The 18412-nt window shown below is 36.1% G+C and overlaps 1 protein-coding gene across 1 annotated transcript in view; it reads left to right on the top strand.

The window, feature by feature from the left end:
• The window catches only part of PIK3R4 (phosphoinositide-3-kinase regulatory subunit 4), a 67321-nt gene that overhangs the window by 17508 nt on the left and 31401 nt on the right, over positions 1–18412 (top strand). The window contains exons 7-9 of the mRNA XM_074195791.1: positions 3514–3687; positions 6137–6282; positions 14048–14251. Of these exons, the coding sequence (XP_074051892.1) occupies positions 3514–3687; positions 6137–6282; positions 14048–14251 (524 nt within the window). The remainder of the gene's footprint in view (positions 1–3513; positions 3688–6136; positions 6283–14047; positions 14252–18412) is intronic.

The following is an 18412-nucleotide window of genomic DNA, read 5'->3' as shown; positions in this document are numbered from 1 at the left end:
CCTGCATTCATTCATTTCTCTTCTGACACCAGAAGGTGTCCCTGCCTTTCTGAAGCTAAGGATGGAAAGATAGATTTGAGACTTCTTTTTTAATAAATAAGGAACTGAGAGGTCCAGTGACATTGGTCACACAGCTGGTTAGTATTGCATTCAGAACTAGAAAGAAATCCTACTGATGATCCTTTCCTTATGCCTTCTGCTAAATGAGTGGGAAACAGTTTGGGTCCATTCTCCTAGAGTAAGATTAGACAACAGAAGCAGCTGGTGGTGACCTAGGAATTATTTTTCATTGATGAAGAAGGAAGACAACCCCTTTTCCATATGTAGTTATTTAAATTGAAGGCTCCTCCCTAATTCAGATTTGCCAACTTGGAATCATCTTTGAATTTTGCCTTTTGTAGTCTCCCTGTCCAGTTAGCTATCTTCTTTGATTCTCCATCCTTGGTTTCTTGCACATAATAGATGTTTGATAAATACTTGCTGATTCAGTTCTCTTGAATCTTTTCCAGTTGCCCAACGCTCCTCCAGTTCTTTCCATTTACATTGTTGTGGTTGTTAGTTGTGTACATTGATTTCTTGGTTCTGTTACTTCACTTCAAATCGGTTCATGTAAGTTTTTCCATGCTTCTCTGTAATTATTACATTCATCATTTCCTGCAGCACAGTGATATTCCATTATGGTCTTCTACTGCACTTTGCTTAACCTTCTGGCAAAGGGCATCTACTTTTTTCTCAGTTCTTTGCTAGCTTATAGTGTTGCTAGAAATATTTTGCTGTAGAAGGGGACTTGTAGTATAATCTCTGGGTTAGTTTGGATATTTTAATCACTCTTTTTGCACAATTTCAAATTGCTTTTCAAAATGGTTGAACTGATCATAGTTTTACCATCCTTGTCATTTAGTATGAGGTGAGATCTCAGGATTGTTTTCATTTGTTTTTTCTTTTAATTAGTGTTAGTTTGAATTCTTTTGAGAACAGTTTGTTTATATCTTCTTTCTTTTTATCTATTGGGAAATGCCTTTAGTTTTATATATTTATTGGTTGTCTGGATAACTTGAAAATAAAACCCTGGTCTGAGAAATTTGATGCAGAGATTTTTTTCCCCCATTTAACTGCTTCCCTTATCTTGAATTTATTAGTTTTCTTTGTGTAGAAGCTTTTCAATTTTATTTAATCAAGGTGATCGATTTTATTTTTTATAATTCCTTCTGCCTTTTTTTTTTTTGGTTAAGAGGTGTGTGCTCTCTTCTCTGGAACTGTTTTTATTCCCCAGTTTTAATTTGCTGATCTCTACGCTGGTCCATTCTCTAATAGAATGAATGATAACTCCTGGGGACAAGGACCCCCCCCCCCCCCCCGTTTTGTATTGCATTTCTTAGCATCTCTTCCAGTTCATGCACATAGAAGGATCTTAATAGGTGCTTTTTCAGTGGAATTCTGCTAAACTGTCATTATTTGTTTTTTTTTTTTATCAAAGTGGAATTGAAGAATCTGTCCAAATTAAAGGATACATCCTGTCAGAGTAAAAATAAAGGAGCTAGCATTTCTTGACTTTGTGCTCACTTTTCATTTTCTCTTTGGATGTGATTGTCCACATAATTTGAAGTTTGAGATTTATCAGTAAATTTGTGTCGGCACCTCCAGACTGTACTTAGAAAGAAAGCAGAAGCAGAGGAATGGATCTGGGATGCCCTTGTTAGGAGACATTCCCTGTAACCAATTGACCCGGCCCTGTTCCATCCATACTCAGGGGCAAAAGATGTTTGTTGTATATGACTTAGGGACTGTGCAGTGCCTCTCCAGAGAAGCTGGATGTTTCCTTCTTCCAACTGTTCCTTGGTATTGCTTTATGATTTTAAACTTCAGTGTACTGTTATGGACTTGGGTCTATTTTCCATTTTAGCATAGTGTCTGCAGTTCTACAAGCGTAAAAGAATGCTAAGAGCCTGGATTTGAGGTGGAGCCGTGTGTTGGAAGCTGGGGAGGGTCTGGGGGTACAGATGGTAGTCAACTCTGAACCGCTGAGATGCAGAGTGCAATACCTGTGATCCTAGGCAAGTCATTTTGCCCTTATTTATCTTTGTTTCCTCATTTATAAAGTGGGTTATTTTATAATTGTAGCCCCTACCTCCTAAGGTTGTCGAGAGGGCACAGTGCCTGGCAAGGAGTAACATAAATGTTAGCTAGTATTAGGGTTATTATTATCTCACAGTAAATTTTCTCCATCGTATTGATAGTTCATGCTTATAAAAATGAAAAATTGAAAAATAATTTTTGTGTTGCTCAAAAATTGGACCAGAATACAAATGTTCTGAGGTCATAGAAAACTGTGAAGGTTCACATTTTTGCTCCTGATAGGCCAGGAAAATAAATGACATAAAAATTTCTGTGAGATTTAGAGTTAAGTATGGAGGAAAGAAATAATTACTTTAAACTTTAAAATTTTTCAAAGTAAGTTACAGACATTTATCTTCAGCATCTGTATGAGTTGGGGGGATATGCTGGTCATGTTTCCTACTCTATAGATAAGGAAACTGAGGCACAGCCTCTGGAATGGCAGTCAGTGTCACAAGACACATTTCAGCCTTGATGTTGTCACAAGATCATAGTAGTCTGACCTCTGTCTCTTAGGGCAAAACTCCTAAAATGATGAAGAAACTCCACATATTGCCTGGGTGACCCAGGGAAACCTCTCTTTAAGACTATATGACAGTCTGAGGGATGCCCTCAGCTGGGAGTTCACTGGTGACATCATAGGTCCAGATTGAGCTTTATCCCTCTTCTGGATCTTCGGAGATACCTCCATATACACTTGCTGTATATTGTCTCGCTGCTAAAATGTGAGCTCTGTAAGAGTGGGGACTGTTGTGTTCTCTGCACTTGTATCCTCAGCACTTAGCCAGTCCCAGACACTAACTGGCCCTTAATAAGCGCTGGTTGATTGAGATTCATCTTGGGCCCAAGTTCAGAAACGAGCCCTTTCTGGTTGGAAATTTGGCATTGCAAAGTCCTGTTCTAACTGCCCACTCCACTGCAGGGATCCCTTGCATTGAGGTTTCACTGAAGCTTCTTTTTACATCCGAGACTCTTTGTCTGCCTACAGAATACTTTTCATTTCTTATCCTGTTCTACTTGTTGCTGTTTCCTTCTAAATTGTTCTGATCTAAATTCTTAGGCTTTGTTTTCCTGAAGCTATGGGCTTAATCAGCCACACTGAATTCTCATTTCCCAGTGATGGTATTCATGTTTTTACAGCACATGTTCAAGAACAATTTGAAATTTAGGCAATATGTTAATGTTTGAATTCTTTTGCCTCCAGCTCATGGTAATCAAGTTGTCTGCTGATTCCTTGTTGTAAGAGGAAGACATGGAATCATTTTTAAAGCAGCCACTTCCCTCAGGTATCATTGGGCAAAGTGATTGGCATTTTAAATATCAGTGTTTTTAATGGTGTATAATATGATCTCTTTCTGGACACTTGCATTCTCATTAAATCGTGGGGGTGTTTTTCAGGTGTTGCTGCCTATGTTGGTTGGCAGAGTTCTTCCATCCTAAAGCCTCTGCTACAGCAAGGCCTCAGTGATGCTGAAGAATTCGTCATTTTTAAGGCTCTCAACGCCCTGACCTGTATGTGTCAGCTAGGACTGTTGCAAAAGCCTCACATCTATGAATTTGCCTGTGATATTGGTAAGTTCTTGACTGCTCTCTATCCCTTTGTACTGTAAATTTGAAGGCTACACAGAGCTGTAGAAATTCCTTGGTATCCGGAAAGATAAGCATCAACTATAGTTTTAAATTATCAGATGGGACAGTTCGGTTTTCCCTACCTTAGAAGAGGAATGATTTCCTCGTTCTCTAATCTTAAAGTCATTTTGTTTAGTTTCATATATGAAATCTCATGCTCGGAATTCTTATATGTAGGTCTGCCTTATTAATGTGGGTTATATGATGTGACTGTCTGCTTTTGGGCTACCGCTTTCATTTATCATGTATGGAAGTTCTGGGACTTAGTTTTTCACACAATTAAATGAGTTCATTTTATGGCCCATAAGATACTGATCCATTTATTTGATAGAATATAGATAGAATGAACACCAAATCAGTAAATTTTATAAATATGCTAGACTTAAAAGCTTCTGGAACATTTAAAATCCTATCATTGCTGTTTTTAAGAATGCCAACTGACTTTATGCTGTGTGAAAAAAAGCAAATTGGAAAAAATTGTCTTTTTAATAAAACACTGAATGACTCTTCTCTGTTTCCTCAAGGAAAATTAATACTCTAAACCATTAGATTTTGAGGATGGAGTGTTCACCCATAGCAGTGGGTGAAGAAAGGAGAGGGGGACTTGTAGATGACAGTTGTTTCAGAAGTTCATAAGCAAATAGATGCTCTCAGATATATCATATTTAAGCTATTTAGGAGAACAGACTTTGGTAGAATTTTAGAGTTAATTTAATTTATACACATGAGGTTTAGCCTTACTGGAGCTAGTATAAGAAACTGCCTGAATTTTAGGATTTGGATTTCATGTTTTCAAATTTTAGGATTCTGTGAATGTTTATAATGTTTGCCAATTCATTTTGGATATTGCATCCTCCATACCACTTCAACCCCACTCTATCTATTGTATGTTGCTGTTGCCTAAAGGTGCTCTGTTAAAATAAGGTATTTATGGATTTGTTATTCAAAGGAGCCCTTAGCACCATTTTAAAAATTGATAAGGGTTTACTATATATACCTATGAGACTCAAATAACATTTTTAGAAAAAAAGTTTAAAGTGTTATTCCAAAAGACTTTTTGTCAGCAACATTAAATATAATATCTCTTTAATAGTCATATGGATGTGAAACTAGCAGTTTGATAGAGCATTGAATTTACAATTAGGGAACATAGGTTTATATCACTTCTACCATTTATTAGTCATAATGATGAAGAAAATCACTTAATCTTTCTAGGCCTCAATTTCCTTATCTGTAAAATGAAGGAATTGAAGGAGGTGATGTCTAAGGTTTCCTTTCAACTTAAAATTAGGATCTTAAGGGGAAGCTAGTAGATAATTATATGGTGTCTATAGGATACTTAACCATAGGTTGCCAAATATGATTCAGTGAATAGAGCACCAGTCCTGGAGAGGAGGCCCTGAGTTCAAATTTGGCCTCAGACACATAATACTTATCTAGCTATGTGACCTTAGGCAAGTCACTTAACTCCATTGGCTTGCAAAAATAAAAAAAATCAAGATCCTCTGACTTCCCCTTCCAAGTTAGTTCAAATTAGTAAAGTTTATTCTATTTTAGATTTTACATAACTATATTTTTAAGTCATTACATTTTTTCTTAATTAGTTATATGCAGTTTTCTTGGTATTTCACTTTTTGGGGGATTTATTTTGAATTCCCTCATTAGATTGTAAACTCATTGAGAGAAATAAAGTAGAATAAAGTATATACTTCAACCATGTCATAATTATTTGTGCCTTGTACATAGTAGGGATTTCAGATATCGTGGGTGAATTTATTGTAAGAGTAGACTTTAAACTCCTAAAGGATAGGCACTTTATGCTTACTTTTCCATTTTAATTTATTTGAAAATAGCCAATAATATGAGGTTTGCTGTGCTGTTAACTTCTCCCATCAGAAAAGTCAAAGAAACAGATGGTGCCATTGCTCCTTTAAATTTAAGTGATCTAGAGAATACTTACTCTTCTGCTTATTGAATGACTGAACTGTGAACTATTGAAGACTTGCCATCGGGACATTTTATACATATCACTGTATCTATGTGTAGAACAGTTTTAGTTTCAACATCATAAATAGTTCACCAGCTAAAACTCTCTTGATTGTTAATAGATTTGGACAATCAATTCTCAGTTCTTTCTTAAGTGATCTTTATATTTCCTGTGTTATGTTACTTGGAACATATTTTTACAGAAAGGAATAGAGCCTAGAGGGAGCTTCATCTTGGTGAAGTGTATGCCTCAGGGTGATGTAGTATGTCAAAGGGTCTCAGTGTATCGGTCCATTACATGTCATGACAAAATTGACATTGTTGTGCGAGATATATTTGTATTTTGTGTAGATGTGTGATGAACCTGCTCCTGAGGCTGCTTTCATTCTTTCCTCTTTTCTTTTAGCACCTTTTCTATGCCATCCCAATCTATGGATACGATATGGGGCAGTAGGATTTATAACAGTGGTAGCACATCATTTGAATATTGCTGACGTCTACTGCAAGTTAATGCCTTACCTCCATCCATTTATCACCCAGCCAATAATACAGGTATAATTTTTATGCCTTGGAACTTTTTCCTTATGTTTAGAGATTGTTTGTTGGGTAGAGAATTTTAAAAATGAATTCGTTTCCTTAGGTATCAGGATTCTTGTTCTTCTTTTCAGGAATCTGAATATAGATTTGATAACTTTGATGGTAATCAAAATTGAACTGCATCTTATATGATTTTATACATCATATTGCATCTAGTGGAAGTGTTTTTCAGTCTTCATCTGTAACAGCATCTGTTGTTAGGTGATATATAACCTAGCAAGAAAGCATATATTGATGAAACACATGTTAGTCTTCTGAATATTCATTATAAGAAATGTAATTGGTTTCGGTTGAAATCTGCGTCTATGATTAGTTTGGAAAAGTTTTTTTCAAAATTTTTTTCAAAAGTTTAGTGTGTAGAGGCAGAATTAAGAAGGCAAAGTAAGAAGAAACATTTTTGCCTATCTCGCTTAATATCCCTCCTCCACAATGATGTAGAAAATGTACCAAATTGAATTCTGATTGGGAAATCCAAGCAAAAAAAGTTAAAGTGAATCTTTTTTCCAGCCCAAATACCATGGAGTCTATAGTCATGATAACACAATATTTGACAGCCTCCGCTTTAAAGGGCTGGAGAGCTTGGAATATGATATTCCAGAAGGCAAAAAAGATCTAGGCTTACAACAAAGAATAATCTACCTGGAAGAACTGAATATATTCCTACAGAGGAAAAAAAAAAGGTGTGTGATGAAAAAAGAATTTAAAGAATTGCCAATGAATTTCAAACACCAGTGATAAATAGAACATTTGATACACAAAGAACTCAAGCATATAAAGGTAAATATGAGTGAGACTGACATAAGGGACTAACAAGGTTAAACTATTTCTGTTCTCATTTAGGGAAGTGATACATGTATCTCAGAATTTTATCTTAGCATGGGTCTTTGAGGAAGTCTAATTGGAGTTTAATTTTATTATATTTGAAGGATCTCAAAGGAAGAATAGAAGAGTGAAAAGGAGTGCACTGGGAGAGCAGGAGCAAAGTGGGGAACATTATCTTATTTAAATAGCAGCAAGTAACAGTTTATACAATGGAGGGGCAAGAGATAGTGGGGCACCACTTGAATCTCACTCTCATCTGAACTGGTTAAAAAAAGAAGGGAAGACTGTGTATGCATGCATGCACTATGAATATGTATATATGTATGTGTTATGTTTATGTATGCCCATAGAGTTGAATACAGAAATTAATGTTACCCAAGAGGGAAGTAGGAGGGAAAGGATTTAAGGAAAAGAGGAGGAGGTGTGGAATAAGGGGGTGGGGATAGTTTAAGGGAGGTATTAGAAGCAAAACAGATTCTGAAAGACAAGACAGGGAAAGAAAAGGGAAAAAGTATAAAATATTAAGATGGAAAGATACACAACAATTACAACTGTGAATATGACTGGAGTAAACTGATTCATCATAGCATAGCCCTTTCACAAAAATTGATCCTATATCAGGGTATAACATCTCACAAATGTAGAAAACAAGAAATATTAAATCTAGTCTTTTTTGACCATAATGAAATAAAATGAAAAAAATTTAAAAAGTACATTTGATAAAGGGCCTTTGAAGCATAAGATTAAAAATTAATTATAACTAAATAACTTAAGCCTAAGGATTGAGTGGGTAAAAGAACAAATCTTAGAAACTGTCAATAGTTTCATTAAAGATAATGAGATAGCAAACCAAAATTAGTGGAACTCAGCCAAAACAGTACTTAGGGGAAAATTTATTTCTCTAAACTCTTTCAAGAGATCAATGAATTGAGCAAAGGACTTAAAAAACCTAGAAAATCAACAAATTAAAAACTCCTAATTAAATACCAAAATGGAAATGCTACAAATCAAAGAAAAGATGAAGAAAACTGATCATTTAAAAAATTGAATTAATAAATAAAGCTAGGAGTGTTTGGGGGCGGGGGGTGGGGTGGGAATATTAGCTATATTAGCTAATTTGATTTTAAGAAAAGAAAGAAAGCCAAATCACTAATGAAATGAAAAAGGTAAATTCACAACTAATGAAGAAAAAGTAAAAGCAATTGTAGTAGTTATTGCCGAACTCTGTCAGTAAACTGACACTCTAAATCAAATGAATGACTCTTCATCCACAGAACAAGAAATAGAACACTTATCAAAAAAAAAAAAAGAAATTGAACAAGCTATGACCAAATTTCTAAAGGGGAAAGCCCAGGATCATTTAGATGAAGACTGTCCAACCTTACATATAAAAGTTTTTATTGAAGCAATAGACAATATATTTTGAAATTGCCATTTTTATTAAGAGTTCTGGGAAGCTCTCTTAGTTTACTAAAGCATTTAGTAAAACCATAGGAGGATACATAAAATCATACTGGGAGACACATTTTGGACATCTCTGATTTAGATTTATATATGAATTCTACCAAACATTTAATTCCAATTTAATCGCAATTCCAATACTGTAGAAACTGAGAAAGTAAAGAAAGTATCTTAACAAATGATTACACAAATACAGTCTTGATACTTAAACTAGAGGGAGTAAAAACAGAAAAAGAAAACTATGGGTCAATTTCTATAATGAATAGAGGTACAAAAATTTTAAATAAAACAGTAAGGAGACTATAGCAATATAGCACAAAAATTATATACTATGACCAAACTGAATTTATACCAGGAATATAGAATTAGTTTAGTTTTAGGAAAACTGTATACCTAATTGACCATAATAGTAATGAAAACAAAAATTATATGGTTAGTTCATTAGATACCAAAATATCTTTTGCCAAAATACAGTTCCATTCCTGGGATGCGATAGAAGGATGGGGTGGGGAATACTCCTAGAAAACTCAGGAGTAAATAGAAGTTTGTTAAAATGATTAATATAAGTATTACATATATATATATATATATATGTATATATATATATATATATATATATATATAATATACTTGTATATAATACAAGTATTACCTGTAATAGGAATAATAAGCCAAAAATCTATCAAGATCAGGGGTGGTGCAAAGATTTCCAATGTTGCTTTATTATTTACCTAGAAATTCTAGGTATAGCAAGAAGAAAAAGACATTGAAAGAATAAACATAAGAAAATGTGGTTTAAAAAAACACCTATTTCTGTGGATCATATGCTGGTTTACTTAGAAAATCCTAGAGAATCAACTAAAACTAATTGAAACATCATCTGCAAAATTGTAGGATATAAAATAAATCCACATAAATCATTAGCATTGAACCATGAGAAGTATGAAATATTTAGAAATTCACTTGCCAAGGCATACATAGGAACTATATAAATACAATTACAAAGCACTTTTAAATAATGACAAATATAAGTAATTGGAACAAAATTACTCCTGGGTAAGCCAAACCATTGTAATAAAAGTGACACTGCTAAATTATTCAGAACCATAAGGAATTATGATATAGAGCAAGAAAAAATTAATAACAAATTTCATCTGACCAAAAAGTCAAGAATATCAAAAGAATCAATAGGGGGAAAATGAGAAAAGGATCTAATAACACCAGATCTCAAACTATACTTCAAAACTGTAATTAACATATTGGGTGAGAAGTGAGTTAATCAGTGGAACAGCTTAGGTAAACAATATATGAAAGAGGTTGATAAACTCAGAAATGGCTGCAATTGAACCAGATACTTACTATTTAACAAAAATTATTGGGAAAATTCAAATGTGGTTTGTCATAGAACAACCTCTCACACTGCATACCAAGATAAACTTAAATTGGGTACATTATTGAGACATAAAGAATGATATGAGCAAATTAGTTGAGCATGGAAGAAATTGCCTGCTTATGAACGTATGTGATAGACAAAGGTTTTTAGGAAGTAATTTTGATTAACACAACATTACAAACCAATGCAGTAAATTTCGAAGAAAGAAACTGGGAAAACAATGTTTGCATCCAAGTTCTCTAATAGATATCTCATTTCTAAGACATATAGAGAACTCAGTTAAATTTATAAGAATAAGAGCTGTACCCCAATTGATAAAATTGTCACAGGATATGAATAGACATTTCAAAGAGGAAGAAATCTCACCTGTCAATCATTGTATGGAAAAATGCTCTAATCACCTAATAGAGAAGTGAAAGTTAAAATAACTGAAGTGCTAGTTCACACTCATCAGCTTGGCTGACAAAAAAGGAAAACAACAAATGCTGGAGGGTCTGTGGGAAAGTAACACAAATGTACTTTTGGTGGAGCTTAAAACTAGTCCAGTTATTCTAGAATACTGCTTGGAACTATGCCCACAAGGTAATAAACTATACTCTGTACCCCAAGGAGATAAAGAGGGAAAGGAGATCCAGTTATACAAAATTATTTATAGCTGCTTTTTTTTTTTGATATTAGTAAAAGAGTTGCCTCAGCAGCTTAGCAAGGCTATCAAGTTATGGTATAAAAATGTAATAAAATACTATTGTATTCTGTAAGAAATTATATATGGGATGGTTTCAGGAAAAAAAAAGGAAGACCTGTAATTGGACACAAAACAATTTATATAGTAACAGCAATATTTTTTTTGTTATTGGTATTTTAATTTTTTTTCAATTACACATTATGAGTTTTTCAACATTCATCCACTTGCATATTTATGTTACACAATTTTCTCCCACCCCCTTCCCCTCAGAATCGAATAGTCTAGTGAATGTTGCACATGTCCATTTGTGTTTAACATGTTTATATATTAGTCATTTTCTGTATGAGGACTAAGAGAAAAGAAAAAAACCATGGGATAGGAAGGACACATATAAAAGAAATTTTTAAATAGTGAACATTGATTCATTCAGATGCTGTTTTTTTTTTCCTCTGTCTGGATCTGAATGGGGTTGCCCATAACAGGTCCCCAAGGATTGTCCTTGCTCTCTGAACTGCTGAGAGGAGTTGCATCCATCAGAGGAACAATTCACAATATTCTCTGGTTCTGCTCCCTTTGCTCAACATCAGTTTGTGAATTCTTTCCATGCTTCTCTAGAGTCTGACTATTCATGGTTTCTTACAGAACAATTGTACTCCATAACATTCATATACCATAACTTGTTTGGCCATTCCTCAGTTGATGGACATCCCTTCAGTTTCCTCCTTGCCATTACAAAAAGAGCTTTTACAAATATTTTGGAACACGTGGAGCTTTTCTCATTTTTTTTTATGATTTATTCTGGATGTAGGCCTAATAATGATATTACTGGATCAAAGCATATGATCAGTTTTATTGTTCTTTGGGCATAGTTCCATATTGCTCTCCAGAATGGCTGGATTAGTTCACAACTCCACCAACAGTGCATTAATGTCTCAATCTTCCCACAACCTTTGCAGCATTGATCATTTTCCCTTTTTGTCGTCTTAGCCAATCTTTTTTAAATTTGCACTTCTCTAATCAATAATGATTTGGAGCATTTTTAAATATAATTATATATAGTTTTAACTTCTTCATTAGAAGATATTGTAAAAATAATCAACTTCGAAAGATAGAGGAACCCTGGTCAACACAAATGATCAAACACAATTCCAAAGACTCATGATGAAATGTACTATCAACTTCCATATAGAGAGGTGATTGAGTAGTCAAGACATCACCTTCCTCATGTCTTTGGTCCTCTTCAAGAAAGAAAACCAAACAAGAAGTGAGAGATGATAGAAGCAAATTGCAGATTGAAATGTATTCTTTTTTCTTCTTTATTTGATGGTTAAATTTATTCATTCATTTATTTATTTATTTTGTTTTGTTTTTTTTTTTTTGCAAGGCAAATGGGGTTAAGTGGCTTGCCCAAGCCACACAGCTAGGTAATTATTAAGTGTCTGAGACCGGATTTGAACCCAGGGTTAAATTTATTTTGCAAGACATTTCTTTTCCCTTGCCTTTACAGTTGGTGGGAGAGTTGTAGGGAAGGAGGGAAGTAATTCAGAAAATTAAAAAAGTTTAGTGTATTGGAATACTTGAATGATTACATTGTTTCTTGATCAAATGAGGCATCTAGAATTTTAACACTTGATAAATTTTAGGTCTTTGTTTCATATATGGAGAAATTATTTACCCAACCTATGAGAGTTTAGACTTATTGTACAGATAAACAGCCAATTCTTGAAACATATTTCTAAGCACAATGGAATGTTGCAGGCTGCTACAGGCAGTCATGGGATACTGCTAAAGTGATCTTGAAATACCCTGTTCTTGCCATTTAAAACCAAGTCCTCTATTTGGAAGTTCACATACCCCTGTGGTTTTTCTCTCTTGCCTTTTTTCCTGCTAATCCAGCTTTCTTTTTGTTGGAATAAAACCACCTCTGGAATGGGTATCTTTTGGAAACTAAGTCTTTGGCTGTTCCTTCAACCATCAATTTGTCCCAGTAGATTTGTCTATTCCTAGGAAATATCATGCTCTTTAGAATTGTTGCTTCTCTATCCTGTGAATACTTTCACCCATAATATTTTTACATGAAATACATGGACGCTGTAAGCAGGAGCAAAGAGGGATTTTTTTAAGCAATAAAAAAAATTTTTATTGTCTTTTTTTCTACTTTGCCTAAATTTCTACCTGTATTCTTCCCCGCCCCCCTTCTTAGCCATCCATATGGCACAGTTTTTTTTTAAAGAAAAAGAGGGGGAAAAAAAACTCTGGTACCCTCAAGTATTGAGAAAAAATCTGAAAACGCAGGATATTCCCCAAATCTTAAGCTTTGATAGCTTAAAATTACATTACTAAAGCTGGGTCCTTGTGGATTTCTTGCCTTTGTAAGACCTTTCTTGAAAGTGGATTTGAACTCTCTTGGAAAGTGGATCTAATGTTATCTGAACTTAAACTTAGATAACCATGAAATTATGGTTCTCCTGCTTTGCTTGGTCTTTTCTCTTTGTTCATTGAATGCTTGCATCTTATTGAATTACCCAGTGTCGTCATAGTCACGGGGAAAGTCTTAAGAAATTAGGACCAGCTGCCAGTACATTTGTAATGATTTTCAGTGAAAGTTTACTGTGGGATAAGTAAAACATATATGTGAATTATTAGAAATCAACACACTTCACTTTCTCTTCCAAGAAAGCTGATTTTTTTTTTTGCTTGTATTTTCAGCTGTTTAATGGTTTTTCTTAGCAACATAAAGAAGATTTTGAGAAACTAGTGTGTCTGCTGTGTGGAAGGTTCAGCTACACATATAGGCTTACTGTAGCTTAATAGATTAAATAATTGGGCTGAGGATTTCCTTCCATTTTGGAAGGCATTGACTTTGAATGTAGCCTAGGGCTAGGAAAACCTACCTACTACAGCTGTTGACCATCATCACTGCAAGAATACTTGGATGGCACTATGAATGTTCATTTTACAGTGTGGGAATTCCAGTTTTTTGAAGACCTGGAGGTCAGGTGTTATCTGCTTAAAGAGAGTTAAGATCAATGAGTTATGAAAGACATAAAGACATTCATTAGCTACCATTTAGCTTTCATATTTTATGTGTTCATTAGCAATACCATTTTCTTGGGAAGAGTAATTGTCTGCTAATGAAGAAGCATTAGCAGGAATTCTTACTCAGCTATGGAGCATTGACATTCATTTCTCTTCTGAACATTAAACATTGAATAATGGAAATGTCTCAGACTTTCCTTAGAAAGGAAATAATTCTGCTTAATCTTAAAGCATTTTTTGTAGAAGTAAGGCTTGGCTTGGCTTGGCTTTTAATGTGTCTTTAATTCTAAGTTGATGATGTTTTCTTTTTTCCAATACAGATTGATAAGGAAATTGTTCTCCTTAGTGTTCTTCAAGAGCCAGTGAGCCGCTCCATCTTTGATTATGCCTTGAGGTCCAAAGATATTGCTAGCCTTTTCAGACATCTACAGATGCGTCAGAAGAAACGGAATGGCTCTCTCCCTGATTGTCCGCCGCCCGAGGATCCAGCTATTGCACAACTTCTGAAGAAATTGCTCTCACAGGTATTATCACCTTCTGAAAATTGACATTTAGGAACACAAGTTAACCATATCCTCTGCCCTATTTAAAAGTTTCTTTGATGGCTCATTTTTACACCATAATTGTTTATTGCTATTTACCCACACCTTCATTGAACAAGCTCTCCTTTGTAACAAAGAAAAACCATCACGCATATGGAATTGACAGAACCAGTGGCGATCGCTCCTCCACTCCCCTCCCTTCTGCCCCCCCCCCCCTTACTCCAGAAAATGGGGAAGTGTCATACTAATCACACTTTGTTGATTAGAGTGGAATCAGATTGATGTAGGGATAAAGTCAATATCTGTTTTGTTTTGTTTTTGCTTTTCCATTGTGCATTTCTACATCATTTCATTTTCTTTGATATATTCTGAGTCCTGAGCACACTAATCACAGGGTAGCCAGTCTTCATATTACATGATCTGGCAAAACAGCCACTCACAGAAAATTGATCTAACTTTTAATTAGCATCACCTAGGTGTTATTGCTGAACTAATATATTTTATTCTACTGCTTGTTCATTTATCATGTCAGGCCACAATGAAAAGTGCAAGAGACAGACTGGTCAGGACAACCAGTCCTTTTCCTTGTCTTCAGAAGTAGATATGATCCTAATTGAGGAGGCAAGAAGAGAACCTGGGGAGAGAGTTAAAGCTGCAGATGGAAGCAGAGGGGCAAAGGCATGTAGCGAAAGCACAGACCAGCCTCCTTTTCATTCTGTGCTTGTCCTCATCTCTCTCTTCCTTTGCCTGAAGCACTTGTCTGGAAGAACATCCATTACCTCTCCCTTTCCGCCTTGTGCGCTCCTAAGCCCTTCACTTCCTCAGTGTTCTAGGTTAAGAAAGATCTTGGGGGCTGGACTTGGAATCATTGGTAATTCATTCCAAATGATCATTGAAACCTTTTTAAAAGTTGGAGATGGTCAATTCTCTGGATGTTTAGCAAGGGCTCAATGTCTGAGATGTTCTTTGGGACAGAACTCATTGCTCTTCTGCTTTCAGGACCTTCCGGCTCTTTATGTGTCAAATATAAAGAAATACTTTGGCCCCACTTTTGCTCACTTCTCTCTCTTTTTTTTAAATTAAAAAAAATAATAGTAATAATTGTAGGTATGGTCAGGTGGCGCAATGAACGGAGCACCAGCCCTGGAACCACGAGCACCCAAGCCCACATCCGGCCCTGTACACCCAACAATCACCCAGTGTTGTGACATGCAAGCCACCCGATCCCCACTGCCCTGCAGAAACAAAAAGAAAAAAGAAAAAAAAAGACCCAAAATAAAATAAAATAGTAATAATAGTAGGGGTGGCTGGGTGGTGGACAGAGCATTGGCCCTTGAGCCAGGAGCACCCGGGTCCCAATCTGGTCTCAGACACCCAAGGATCACCCTGCTATGCGGCCCCAGGCAGGCCACCCAGTCCCATTTGCCCTGCACCCCCCCCAAAATAATAATAATATTAAAAAATGTGCTTCAGTCTTTGTTCTAACACCAATAACTCTGTTGTGCGTGGATCACATTCTTTATGATTAGTCCATGGCAAAAGTTACTTCCATAGTTTTCCAGCGTTGCCATTGCTGATCGCAACTCCCTCCTTTGGTATTTCTCCACTACCATGTACTATATTTTCTCTCTCCTTTCACTCTGACTCTGCTGTAGGGTAGCTGAGTGGCGCAGCAGACAGATCCCTGGCCCTGGGGCCAGGAAGCCCCGATTCCCCATACCACCCCTTAGGCCCAGAATCCACCTGGCCCTGTGGTCCTGGACAGGCCATCCAATCCCAGCCCCTTGCAATAAGTAAAAAAGAAAATGCGTTATATCTGACCACTCTCCCCCCATGGTCCATCCTCTCCTCCATCACTCACATCCCCCCCCTTCTCCCTGTCGCCCCCTCTCCTTACTCCGAATGCCTATACCCCACTGAGTATATATGCTGTTTCCTCTCCTAGCCACCTCTGATGAGAGCGAAATTTCCCTCATTCCCCCTTGCCTTCCCCCCTTCCATATCATTGCAATAGCTCATTATAATAAAGAAAATCTTATTATATGAAATATCTTGGCCTATTCCCCCTCTCCTTTTTTTTCTCCCATTACATTTCCCTTTTTTTCTATTAACTCCATTTTTACACCATATTTTATCTTCAAATTCGGCTTTCTCCTGTGCTTCAGCTATAAAGGTTCCCTCTACCTGCTCTATTAGCTGAGAAGGTTCACATGAGTATTATCAGCGTCATTTTTCTATACAGGAATACATGCAGTTCGTCATCATTAAGTCCCTCATATTTTCCCCTTCTCCAATCTCTATGCTTCACCCCAGTCCTGTATGTGAAGATCAAACCTTCTGTTCAGCTCTGGCCATTCCAAAAGGAACATTTGAAATTCCCCTGGTTCATTGAAAGTCCATCTTTTTCCCTGGAAGAGGACATTCAGCCTTGCTGGGTAGTTGATTCTCGGTTGCATTCCAAGCTCTTTTGCCTTCTGGTATATTGTATTCCAAGCCCTATGAGCTTCCAATGTAGTTGCTGCTAAGTCCTTTGTGATCCTGACTGCATCTCCATGGTATTTGAATTGTGTCCTTCTGGCTGCTTGTAATATTTTCTCCTTGACTTGGGAGTTCTGGAACTTGGCTATAATAATCCCAGGGGTTGGTTTTTTGGGGATCTCTTTCTCTGGGGGATCGGTGGATTCTCTCCATTTCTATTTTGCCCTCTGCTTCTAGGATATCAGGGCAATTTTCCTGTAGTAATTCTTTGAAAATGATGTCAAGGCTCTTTTCCTGATCATGACTTTCAGGTATTCCAATAATTTTTAAATTATCTTTCCTAAGTCTGTTTTCCATATCAGTTGTTTTTTCAGTGAAGATTGCCTTGCCTGGGGCAACAATTTTGTGAGCTATCTCAGAGAGTTCTTTCTTTTGCTCTGGTGTCAGTGCTGGATGTTGGGCAGGCATGTTTTCGTTGACCGTACTGGTTGTTTCCTGCAGGAGGAGCCGAACTTCTGCGCTCCCCGAATGTGAATGTCACCTATTGAGCTCGGGCTCACTTCTTTTTTTAAAGGGCAAGTCTTTTTTAGATTTAACAACTCTGGATTTTTTAATAATCCAGATTATAAAAGAATTATTAAAATACATATTTTTAAAAAATGAATAACTTTTTGTTCTTTTGAAAGGTTCCAAAGTCATTTAGTATGACTTTGGCATTTTTAGTTTAATTTGTTTTCCCTCTTAGTCCTTTGTAACCCTTTGATCATATGGACTTGGTTTTCTGCACTCTTCCATTGCCCCTTGGATTTTGATTTGAGAGGGGGGGAAGGGTAGAGACTAGTTCAGGTATTTCTGAAGAAGTTGGCCAATTGAGATGTTTTTTTTTGCTTGCTTGTTCTGATGAAGAAATAATATTTATTGAGCATTTGTTATTAGCCCCCCCCAATTGAATTAAGTAGCTTAAGATAAAGTTAGTTAAAAACTATGTGTCTTCTAGAGTTCTATTGCGGTATCTGCCCTCCTTCCAAGAGCAGATTGCTTGGGATATCCTCATTTAACTGGGGTGTTAGGTGGCAGGGTGAAGATTATAGGCTTATGCTGATGACACTAACATTTTAGTAATAGCTGATGGTTATGTGGTTATCCAGGGCTGCCATTTATGTGCCTGTTTCCTCCTGACTTCTTGTTACTGTCATAAAGCACAAGAGGAAGAGTATCCTAAAGCCTAGAGAGTGGGATTTGGAATCAGACTGGAGATCTGGGTTTTGCTCTTTCACCTCTCCTTACAAAAGGAGATCCTTTTTTTTTAATCCCTTTGTCCTTTTTTGAAGTGTTTCCTGACATATCAGAGGAAGTTTGATGAATTTTGTGCTATGTTCTGTGATTTCATTGCAGAAAGATTCAATAAAAAGAAAAGAAGTGACTGGTAGTGTTACTGTTTTTGGAGATGGTGAATAAGAGTCTCCTGCTTTCCATCTAAACATAGAATGTGCAGAAAGAAAAGGATTTCTTGAAGCTATAAAAGTGTCCACTTTAAACATGAGTTCAATATACTTTAGGAGTCAAAGCCAGAAGCATATTGTTGTTTATATAAAACAAGTGTCCTAGGTTAACAGTAGACAGTTATTCATTCCAAAGGTCCTCTGGGTTTAGTATGTGAGCTCT

Source organism: Macrotis lagotis, chromosome 7 (genome assembly GCF_037893015.1).
Source record: "Macrotis lagotis isolate mMagLag1 chromosome 7, bilby.v1.9.chrom.fasta, whole genome shotgun sequence".
Classification (NCBI taxonomy): domain Eukaryota; kingdom Metazoa; phylum Chordata; class Mammalia; order Peramelemorphia; family Peramelidae; genus Macrotis; species Macrotis lagotis.
This window is presented reverse-complemented; position numbering and strand designations above follow the sequence as displayed.